Below are 12160 nucleotides of genomic sequence, written 5' to 3'. Positions count from 1 at the left end.
TCAACTGTATTGACTCAACCTTGCAAGGTTCTGGGGAGAGCCCCAAATCCATGTCTGTCTTTAATGAGCAGTCTTTTAGGGAAGCAGTTATCCATTCATGCAGTCAGTAAATATACACGGTGTATCTACCACATGCCAAGCACGGGACTAGGCCCTGGGATGCAGAGGTAACAAGACAATTGGTTCCATAATCTTAAGGGCTATGAAGTCAAAGTCCTGGGTCCAAGAGTCCACTTAATAGGAGGTTCTATTCAAGCCTAGGAGCTCATGTTATGTTTCCCTGAGAAAGTGACATCAAAACTAAGGACTAGGGCTTCCCTGGTGGCACAGTGGTTGAGAGTCCACCTGCCAATGCAGGGGACACGGGTTCGTGCCCCGGTCTGGGAGGATCCCACATGCCGCAGAGTGGCTGGGCCCATGAGCCATAGCCGCTGGGCCTGCGCATCTGGAGCCTGTGCTCCGCAACGGGAGAGGCCACAACAGTGAGAGGCCCGTGTACCACAAAAACAAAAAAAAAAAAACAAATAAAAAAACTAAGGACTTGAAGGATGACTATAAGGCAGGCAAGCAGACAGGTCAGAGAAAATTGTTACAGATGGAGGCAAGAGCATGGTAGAAACCTGGGGCTGGGCATCTTTGCAAATACTTCTGATGGTCTGAGCTACCGTGCTCTAGCTTACCACACAAACCTGGTCCACTTCCTTCAGAAAGGTCAGCACATAGAGAGCAACCCAGAAGACAGGACAAAGAAACCTTGCACAAGGTGCCCCTGCTTTGCCCTGCCTCCATCCTCACCCCACCACCATGGCCAGGAGCAGGAGCAGGGGTGGGAGAAGGGCCGGGGCTGTGTTTTCTCCTTGGGGGTCACTCTTTGGGTGCCGGTGTATTCAGGATGCAGAGCTCATCCTCACCAGCCATTACAGTCCAAATGTGCCCTCCAGGAGCTGTCTTCCCGATCCACTGCCCTCACTAATATAATGTTATCAAATTCCTAATGTGGGTACTCTAAAGCAAATGTACTGTTACCAGCATGCCACCAGGCACATTTTTCAGAAGGAAAACAGCTACTCACTGAATCTGTCATTTCTCTTCTCAGCACCATGCACACAGAGCAAGAGCCTGCTAAGGGCTGTTTCCCTTCACTTTCTTCAAGCATGCTCAAAATGTAGCATCAAGCCTCTCAATACAACCCAGAAGGTCAGCCACCCACAGTCCTCGAGGAGTTTCCTGGATTATAGGACAAAGCCTTGACAACTAGGGCCTGTGCCTCAGGATCTTAAGGTACAGATATCAGAGCTTCTAATTCACTAGTCTAGTTTCCGCATCTTACAGAGCAGGAAGGAAAACGCAGTTGAGAGAAGTTAAGCAAAGGGTCTAAAGTCACACAGCTATTTAGCTGTAGAACCACAGCTTGGTTCCTTTCTTAGCTGATTTCCTTATCTTAAAAAACAAGGATACCACCATCTACTTCATGGGTAAGGCCCAACTAAGATAGCATATAATGCAGCAGCACTAGGAATGTGACAGGTTTTCAATGAACAGTGACTGTCTCCAAAATTTTATCTCCTTGATCTCCAATACCACCCATTCCCTCTCCCATGGCCTCATTTTGCTGAATTTCCATTGAGGAAAGAAAAAAGATCAGCAGTAGGCTTAACATGTTCACAGCTGGTGTTTGGTCAGTATCTGGTTTGAGGTGAACTGAACTCTCTACATGTTCTCACATCTCTAGTCCATAGCTCTTCCCCTGACAGACTTCCTGCTGTCTCTGGAGAGCTGCTTTCATCAGAGAAGATATCACTGGAGGTGACCACTGAAGGCATCATCTTCACCTTTAGCCACTCCAAGTTGGTACAGACTAAGTCAAGTCAATTTGAGAACTGATAGACAGGAACTCCCAAACTTTTACCTAGGAGGGTAAGGAATGCAAAAGATCCTGCAGATACCTATGCCGTTCTACTAATCATGATGAAAAAAAATCAAACCATGGGACAGATGTTAACTTCTGACAAGACAACCAACTTAGCCAGCCAATCAGCCCAGGTCCTCGTCCTTCATACACACCACCTCCTCGTCCCCCTCTTAGCACCCTCCCCATACTTTAAAATAACCACCCAACCACGTAAATTCCCTGGTGCAAGTATCTGTTAGCCTCCAACAGAACCGTCAATGCTCATAAATCCAGGGCCCTCCAGATTGCACTGCGGCTATTTACTGGGGAGAGGGATGCAGCAGGCCACTAGACAACAGCAGGAAGAGAATGGCCTAGCAGTAACTACTCTGCTTACAGCACCGCAATTCATGGCATTTTGCTGGGAGTATGCACCATTAGGGAGGAGAAACATAAAAAGGGGAACCTGGGCTGTAAATAGTTTATTTCGGCAATTCCTAATGGTGGCTGAATCACACTTTAATACAGAAATACATGAAAGCACTACTCTGGCAGTGACATGTGTTGCCACCTCATTACTCTTTTCAAAAGGGTCTTCCATCAGAGACACTCCTCGCTACAAATTATAGTGAAGAAAACAAAACCTTCACACACAGACTTATTCACAGGCCAGAAGGGAATGGAACCACTAGGATTCAAACAAGCAGAGAACCAGTGCAACAAAGGCCATCAGTGATCAGGGGTCTCTGGGTTGCTTTTCCATGCATAGCAAATAAGCAGATAAAAAAGAAAAAGGTAGCACACTTCCGCTTAAGAGTCAACTCCTCAGCTGCATGACGGAGTTCTTCAAAGTAGCTCTCATTGCCCCCCATTTCTCCTAATGTATCTTCATTAGGCTGACTTCTCCAGTGAACCCTACCTTCATGCTCCTTCTCAGTGGTTCCCACTTTCTTGATCTTCCTGGGAGATTTCATAAAAAGGGGAAAGATGGTTCGTAAGCCAAGAATATCAACAAATTTATGGCAATTGTCTGTGCCCTCGGGTCCAATCATGGCATGGTCCAGCACTTTCAGGGCACTGCTCCGGGAGATCTTCTTTTCTCTGGGAACAAAAGAGGTTTTCATGAGTGTGTTCTAGTCTTAAAAAAAAAAAAAAGTGTATTTATTGCAATACTCATTACAATGGAAAAAAGAAAAATAAAAACAAAACAATTAAAATGTCCACCAGTAAAAAAATTATTACATTATAGTATATCTACATGGAACTGTTAACACTTGTTAACGATTAGGAGCGTATGTGGTAGAATGAACAAGTTCTTATGGTCGGAATGATAAGCACAAAAGATAATATTCAAAATTCTGTATGAAGCATTATCTCAATTATGTAAAACATATGCATTAAAAGAGACTGGAAAGAAACAGATCAAGATACGAACATGTTCAAGGTGGTAGGATTATGGGTCACCTATTCTTCCTTTTTCTTTCTTTTTAACAGCTTTATCAAGATATAATTCACGTACCATACAACTCACCCATTTAAAATGTACAATTCAATGAAGTTTAGAATATTCACAGGTATGTGCCACCATCACCATAGGCAACTATAGAACATTTTCATCACCCTGACAAGAGATCCTCTACTCTTAAGCTACCACCCCTCTACCCTCCCCATTCCATCCTAGCCCTAAACAATCACTGATCTACTTTCTGTCTCTATGGATTTGCCTACTCTGGACTTTTCAATTTAAATGGTATCATACAATACTTAGTCTTTTGTGACTGACTTCTTTCACCTAGTATAATGGTTTCAAGGTTCATCTATGTTGTAGCATGTATCAGTAGTTCATTCTTTTCTATGCTTGAGGAGTAGTCCACCGTATGGAAATGTCACCACTTATCTATCCATTCATCCATCATGGACATCTGGGGTGTTTTTACCTTTTGGCTATTATGAATAATGCTGCTATCAACATTCATGCACATGTTTTTGTATGGATATATGTTTTCATTTCTCTTGGGTATATGTATACCGAGGAGTGAAACTGCTAGGGAATATGGTACTCTATGTTTAAACCTGTTGAGGAACCATCAGACTTTTCCAAAGTGGGGCTACATCATTTAAAATTCCCATTAGCAGCATATAAGTGTTCTGATTTCTCCACATCTTTATCAACACTTATCATCTGGCTTTTTGGTTCTAGCCACCCTAGTGGGTGTGAGATGGTATCTCACTCTGGTTTTAATTTGCATTTCCCTGATAACTAATGATGTCAAGCATCTTTTCATGTACTTATTGGCCATTCATATATCCTCTTTGAAAAAATGTCTATTCAGATACTTTGCCCATTTTTAAATTAGCTTAACTAGCTTTATTATTGAGTTGTAAGAGTTCTTTATTCTGGATACAAGTCCCTTAACAGATAAATGATTTGTAAATACTTTCTTCCATTCTAGGCGATATTTTTTCACTTTCTTGACAGTGCCCTTTGAAGCACAAAACTTATTTTTTTCTTCTGCTGTTTGTGCTTTTGGTGTCATAGCTAAGAAACCATTGCCAGGGAATTCCGTGGTGGTCCAGTTGTTAGGACTTGGTGCTTTCACTGCAGTGGCCTGGGTTCAATCCCTGGTCGGGGAACTAAGATCCTGGAAGCCATGTTGTGCAGTCAAAAAAAAGGAAACCACTGCCAAACCCAGTGTTGTGAAGATTTACACCTATGTTTTCTTCTAAGAGTTTACTAGTTTTAGTTCTTACATTTGGATCTTTAATTTATTTTGAGTTAATTTTTGTATGCACTATTAAAGTGTTAATGATGACAAAGCATACTATCCTGGGTCAGAATAGCCAGCCAGAATTGGGTCCCAGTGAGTGGAGGAAAGGAGAGTAGATAAAAAGCTTGCTGACAGTGCCCTTTGGTGCTAGACCATGCTGGTATACCTGAGACTGTTCCATTTTTAGCACTGAAAAGAAAGTACAACATCCTGGGAAACCCCTCAGTCCTGGGCAAACCGAGATAGTTGGCCATCCTACTTGGTGCCAACCTCAAAAGATCAAGGATGTATTGTGAATATTCCTACCTTTATTCCCCTTGCTATGGGGAATAAACAAATCAATCAAAACAATACAAGATACTCACAAATGACATTCAACCCAACTACTGAGTTTAACAGAAAAAAAAAAACAGGCTTCTACTAAGCACTTGCCTCCATACAGCAGGCACTACACTAGCTGCTAGGAATTATAAGCTCCCTGTCTTTAGCCAATTTAAGAACAGGTAAATAAAAATAATTTCAAAAGCCCAAAGCTGGGGCTTCCCTGGTGGCGCAGTGGTTGAGAGTCCGCCTACCGATGCAGGGGACACGGGTTCATGCCCTGGTCCGGGAAGATCCCACATGCTACGGAGCGGCTGGGCCCGTGAGCCATGCCGCTGAGCCTGCACGTCCGGAGCCTGTGCTCCGCAACGGGAGAGGCCACAACAGTGAGAGGCCCGCATACCGCAAAAAAAAAAAAAAAACAAAAACACAAAGCAATGGAAATTTAACTCCAAGGAGGTGAGAGGTAGAGATAATTAACTTTATCAAGGAGAAATCCGTGAAGGTGTCAAATGAAAGGTGACATCTGAACTGAGTCTGAAATATGAGTGTCAGGCAGAGAAGGGAGAGCCATGACATTGGTGGCAGTGGTGGGTAAGCGACCTGGGCAAAGGTACAGGAGGCCTGTAAGAACACGCCACTTGGGGGAACTGGAAGTAGCTCTCAATGACCAGGGGTTGGGCTTCCCTGGTGGTGCAGTGGTTGACAGTCCGCCTGCCGATGCAGGGGACATGGGTTCGTGCTCCGGTCCGGGAAGATCCCACATACCGCGGAGCAGCTAGGCCCGTGAGCCATGGCCGCTGAGCCTGCACGTCCGGAGCCTGTGCTCCGTAACGGGAGAGGCCACAACAGTGAGAGGCCCACGTACCGCAAAATAAATAAATAAATAAATAAAAATGACCAAGGGTTAAGAAGATGACTAAGGGGAGGTGGGCAGGAACAGGTCATGACAGGCCCTAGATGTGCTGCCAGGAAACCTGGGCTCCATGTTGTTGACATTGAGAAGCCATGAAATGTTCAAGAAAAGGAGGACTCCACACAGATAGATTTTAGAAAGCTTAACCTGGCAGTAGTGTGATGAAGGGACTGGAGTGACAGAGCTTGGGGGTCAGTAAGCATATTTAAGAGAATGACAAGAGTGTAAGTGAAAACGACAGAGTTCTGATCACTGCAGTGGTATGAGAAAGGCATATTTGTGAGACATGAAATCTTAAATATCTGGAGCAGGGTAAATAAATTTCTAAATTCAATAGGAAGGGTATTTTTTGCACCAAGATGAAATTCTAAAAGGAGAGTAGACAAATAATATATATGTTTTCACTGCAGCTGGACTTGAGCACCCTACTCTACAAACTTAAATTTACAAAGGTTATGGCTAGGGCAGATAACCATGTGAGCAGAAGTTAGGAAACTGAAATACAATATCCTTACTGTTTAGTCACTCAGAAAAAGTCCTCTTGAAATGAATTACAGTCATGTAACAGGGCACCTTCCGTTACCATGCAGCATACATTCAAACCATTTCACATATAACAGAATTGCTTGAAATGCTAAAAATAAATGACGCTGGTTTCTCCAAGTCTCTTTTTTTCCCTGCCTAAGCAAATTCAACAAACAAAAGATCTTAAAAGTAAAACCCTTCTTCAGGTAGGCAGTGTAAGACACGTTTAAAGGGGGCAGTAATTGCATATTGATCAGGCAAGCTGCATGGAGGTGAACGTTGGAATACTCACTGGGCTCAAGTTCAGGCTTTTAGCAATCAATAGCTGTTTGGCCTTTCTTGGGTTGACTTTATTTGAAATATTTATTCTACTCGAGGACAAGCAGTTTATCTTAGTCTTGGCTGGGTTCATCAGGTTGTTGATCATGCCAGGACCAATGTGAACGCTGGCCTCTATAACATGGGTGGTTGTGGGAAATGACTGAGTCACCTACTGCTTCCTCTTCTGCCCAGGTGAGCCTTCTGATGAGAAGGAAAGGTGAGGAGTGGGAAGTTTCCGTTGTTGCTTTAATTAGCTTATTCTTCTTTATTATACAGAAATACTTTTGTAATGAACATGCATTCTGAGTATAATTTTTTTGTTCTTTCATCAAATATAATATTTATGAGGCATCTAATAGGTGCCAGTTATTAGCTGAGGATGTAGAGAGAGGCACAGCTCATGCTTCTGAGGAGCTCAATTCACAGGGGAGACAGATGTGCAGACAATGGAGAGCCAAGTACTACAATGGAGGTGTACACAAAGTAGAACACGAATGCAGGAAGGAGGGCTGACTATGAGTCAGGGAGGCTTCACAAAGCAGATGATGCCTGAACCAAGCTTCACTGGATGTCCTTCCCAGACAGGCAAAAAAGATAAGGGTATTTCAAGCAGAAGGAAACAACAGCACATGCAAAGGCATGAGTAAGCATGGAACATTCAGGGAAGTGGTGCATGGTACTGCTAGAATATAAAGAGCACTAGGGGCAGCAGCAAAAAATGAAGCCTGCTGGGCTTCCCTGGTGGCGCAGTGGTTGAGAGTCCGCCTGCCGATGCAGGGGCACGGGTTCGTGCTCCGGTCCAGGAAGATCCCACATGCCGCGGAGCGGCTAGGCCCGTGAGCCATGGCCGCTGAGCCTGCGCGTCCGGAGCCTGTGCTCCGCAACGGGAGAGGCCACAACAGTGAGAGGCCCGCATACCGCAAAAAAAAAAAAAAACAAAAAACAACAGAACAAAGGAATAATTCTATGCTATAAACTTGGAAAACAGGTGAGATGGACAAATTCCTAGGAAAATATATTTTCCCCAACTCAAGAAAAACAAAAAAATCTGAATGGAGAGCTAGTTAAAAATCTCCTCCCAAAGAAAACTCAAGGTCCAGAAGGTATCACTATCAAGTTATACTAAGCATTCAAGGGCAAAATAGTTCCAATTTTACTTAAACTCGTATAGAAAACAGAAAAATAAGGAACATTATTCAACTCATTTAATAAGGCTAAAACAAACAATTAACAACCTCTGGCAGCAAAACTTTTCTGAGAGAGTAAAATTACAGGCCAAGCTCATTCATACATATAGGTATAATATTCATAAATAATATACAGAATCCTAGAAAACATAAAAAAGATGGGCTCATTCTAGGAATGCAAGGTTAGTTCAATATCAGAATATTCATTAATGCAATTTTCACTATATTAATATTAAAAGATCATCTCAATAAATGTAGGAAAAGCATTTGATAAAATTGATAGATCAATTATGTGAAATCTGTGACAATTAGAGAAGTTTCCTTAATCTGATAAATGCTATCTCCAAAAAACTTAGAGCAAATATTATACTCAATGGCAAAATGCATTTCCTTTAACACCAGGAACAAGGCAAGTTTGCCCTTTATCACTACTCATACTCAATGCTACACTAGAGGTCATAGTTAGTAAAATTTAAACACACACACACACACACACACACACACAAGTTAACAAATTACTAAAAAGAAATATGATAGAAAATAATCTTGTTTCCAACTATTAACCGCTACTCTCTAAAAGAGGCATATACCCAGTGGTTTGAAACTAAAAGTTCAGCTAGCTCTCCAGAAAAAAAGTGCTGATTTGTTGTGTATGCCAATTTACATGGTGTAAATACTCCCATCATAGTATATTTCAAGTCACCAACACGATCACTAAACGCAGTGTTGGAAAGAGAGGTGTACAAGCAGCTTTCATGAGCCTATATGAGCCAGCTCTAACACATCACTGCTTATACACCCTCCTCCCACCACAGACATCAGGTTTGGCCATGTGACTTTTTATGGCCAATTAGATGTGAGTGTAAGTAATATATGTGTCTTTAGAGAAGTTTTAAGATGTATTGCATTATCCAGTCTTTTCCCTCTGCCATGAGAGAGTCATGTCCCATTAAACACTGCTCCTTCAGCCTGAATCCCCAAATAAAGATGTGAAGCAGAGCTTCAGATGGCCAGTGATAGATGTACCAGGAGTAAAAAACAAACATTTGCCATCGAGAGTCCCTGAGATTTGGGGATTGTTATTGCAACAAAAGCTGACCAATACATGACACAGCAAAGTTGTTAATAAAAGATCAAAGCACAAAAGTAAATTGCATTACTATCTACCAGCAATAAATGGTAAGAAAATATAGTTTAGAATGTATTTTTTTTTCAGTATATAATATACCGTTAGGCTTCCACTTTGGGTCAAGATGGAGTAACAGGGACTGGATTTACATCCCCTCCCATGCCTAAAACAAAAAAATGAAAGGATAAAATATGCAAAACAATGGTTTTCAGATACTTTACATCAGGTAGCACAGGAAGTAATCACTGAGAGAGGGAAACAGATTCAATGAGCCCAGTTGGCTGGTAGGAGAGAGTTTCTATGCCTCAGGGCAGGGAGGGGGCACAGTGAGGAGTCTGGAGAGACCACTGTGGCTGGAGTTCACAGAGCAGGGTACCAGAAACAAGAGCTGCACAGAGATCTGCAGAGGGTACCCGCTGAGTCTTCAGTTCAGTATTGATTAGAATATGCATGAGGAAACTAACCAAAGCTGTAGAAAAGAAGCACCTTAAAGAAGAAGGGGGAAACAATCCCTAGAGCTCACCAAGGGCCAGGAATAGTTTGTGTTCCCACCAGTTGCAGTGGAAAAGCTTGGTGAATTCCCAGTGCAGCAGGTAAAGTACTCAGGAGGGTACTGCTTTAGTAATGAGTTAAATTTGCCATAGACTAAATGCTAGTCTGGTCCCACCTCATAGTAAGCTTAAAAGTAAGCCTCAAAAGGAACAATTATTTCCAATTAATTTAACTAGAACCTAGAACAAAGTTAAGAATATTTACTAACAACACTGTAAATCAACTATATTCCAATAAAATTTAAAAATAAAATAAAAATAAAGAAGCACACACACAGACACACACAAGAATATTTATAAGTATACCAAGAAAAAAAATCCAAATTCACAAAATCTAAATTTCAGTAAAAAAAAAAAATTAAGCATTCAGACATTCAAAGAGACAGGAAAACATTAACCATAAAGAGAAAAAATATCATTAGTAAAAATAACAGAAATGACAGAATTAGAAGACAAGGATGTTAAAACAGTTATTATAACTACATATGATATGTTCAAGAAGATAGAGAAAAGCTTAAGCATGTTAACTAGAAACAGGGAAGATATAAAAAAGACCCAAGTTGAACATCTAGAGAAGAAAAATACAATGTTTGATGAAAAACATACTGGATGAGGTTAACTGCAGATTACACACTGTAGAAGAAGAGTAAGCTCAAATACATAACATTAGAAACTATCTAAAATAAAACAGAAAGAAAAAGACTGAAAAAATGAATAGATCACCAGTGAGCTGTACTTGGACAATTTCACAGAGCCTAATATACAGTTGACCCTTGAACAACGTGGGGATTGGGACACCAACCCTGTGCACAGTCAAAAATCTACGTATCTTATACTTGGCCCCCCATATCCGTGGTTCCTCCACATACACAGTTCCTCTGTATCCACAGATTCAACCGACAGCAGATTATGCAGTACTGTAGTATTTACTATTGAAAAAAAATCTGTGTATAAGTGGATCCATGTAGTTCAAACGTGTGTTGTTCAAGGGCCAACTGTACATGTAACTGGAGTTCCTGAAAGAAGGATGGGGGCAAAAAAAAATATCTGAAAATATGATGATTGAAAATTTTCCATATTTGATGAAAACTATAAACTCACAGATCCAAGAAGCTCAATGAACACCAAACAGAAGAGGCATGAAGAAAACAACACCAAGGGACATCATAAATTATTCAAAATCAATGATAAAGAGAAAATCCTATAAACATCCAGAAAAAAAGACACATTACATACAGAAGAACATATAAGACTGAAAGCAGACCTCTCATTGCAAACTAAGCAATCCAGTAGACAGTGGAGCAACACTCAGAGTACTGAAAGAAAAAAAAAAAGCCTATTAACCTAGAATGCTATATCTGGTGAAAATATCATTCAAAGGTGAAGGCAAGTAATTTTTTAGACATACACAAGTTGACAGAAATCATCACCAATAGACCAGCACTACAAGAGATGTTGAAGGAAATCATTTGGGAAGAAAAAACTGATACAAGATGGAAACCTGGATCTACACAATGGAGTGAAGAGCACTGGCAATGGCAAATATGTGGGTAAATATAAAAGACTTTCTTCTTACTTAAAAAAAAAAAATCTCTTTAAAAGATAATTGACCACTTATGGACTTCCCTGATGATCCAGTGGTTAAGAATCTGCCTTCCAATGCAGGGCACATGGGTTTGATCTCTGGTTGGGGAACTAAGATCCCACATGCCGCGGGGCAACTAAGCCCGTGCGTCACAACTATGGAGCCTGTGCACTCTGGAGCCTGTGCACCACAATTAGAGAGAAGACTGTGAGCCACAATGAAGAGCCTGTGAGCCACAACAAAAGATCCCACATGCCGCAACTAAGACCCAACGCAGCCAAATTAATTAATTAATTAATTAACTAATTAAAAAAATAAAACCCAGGGGACTTCCCTGGTGGCGCAGTGGTTAAGAATCCACCTGCCAATGCAGGGAACATGGCTTCAAGCCCTGGTCCAGGAAGATCCCACATGCTGTGGGGCAACTAAGCCCATGTGCCACAACTACTGAGCCTGCATTCTAGAGCCCACGAGCCACAACTACTGAGCCCACGTGCTGCAACTACCAAAGCCCACGTGCCTAGAGCCCATGCTCCGCAACAAGAGAAGCCATCACAATGAGAAGCCCGTGCACCGCAACAAAGAGTAGCCCCCACTCGCTGCAATTAGAGAAAGCCCGCGCGTAGCAATGAAGACCCAACGCAGCCAAGAATAAATTAAAAAAAAAAAAAAACCCAAAAGATAATTGACCACTTAAAGAAAAAGAGCAACAGTATATAATGGGGTTTATACCATATGTAGAAGTAAAATGTGTGACAACAGGAGCACAAAAATCAGGAGGGAGAAATGGAAGCTTAGAGTTGTAAGGTTCTTACACTATAGCTGAAATGATATAACACTACTTGAAGACAGACTGTGAAGAGTTAAAGACGTACCCTATAAACCTTAAAACAAGTACTAAAAAGGCAAAGAAGACGAGCTAAGAAAATAGTATGGAATAATAAAAAAATACCGTGAATCTAAAAG

At 41.5% G+C, this 12160-nt stretch overlaps 1 protein-coding gene across 1 annotated transcript in view; it reads right to left on the bottom strand.

The window, feature by feature from the left end:
• CTNNBL1 (catenin beta like 1) overlaps positions 1–12160 on the bottom strand; it is a 158965-nt gene that overhangs the window by 53786 nt on the left and 93019 nt on the right. The window contains exon 11 of the mRNA XM_079718581.1: positions 2811–2992. Within this exon, the coding sequence (XP_079574707.1) occupies positions 2811–2992 (182 nt within the window). The remainder of the gene's footprint in view (positions 1–2810; positions 2993–12160) is intronic.

This window comes from Hyperoodon ampullatus (genome assembly GCF_949752795.1).
Source record: "Hyperoodon ampullatus genome assembly, chromosome: 14".
Lineage (NCBI taxonomy): Eukaryota > Metazoa > Chordata > Mammalia > Artiodactyla > Ziphiidae > Hyperoodon > Hyperoodon ampullatus.
This window is presented reverse-complemented; position numbering and strand designations above follow the sequence as displayed.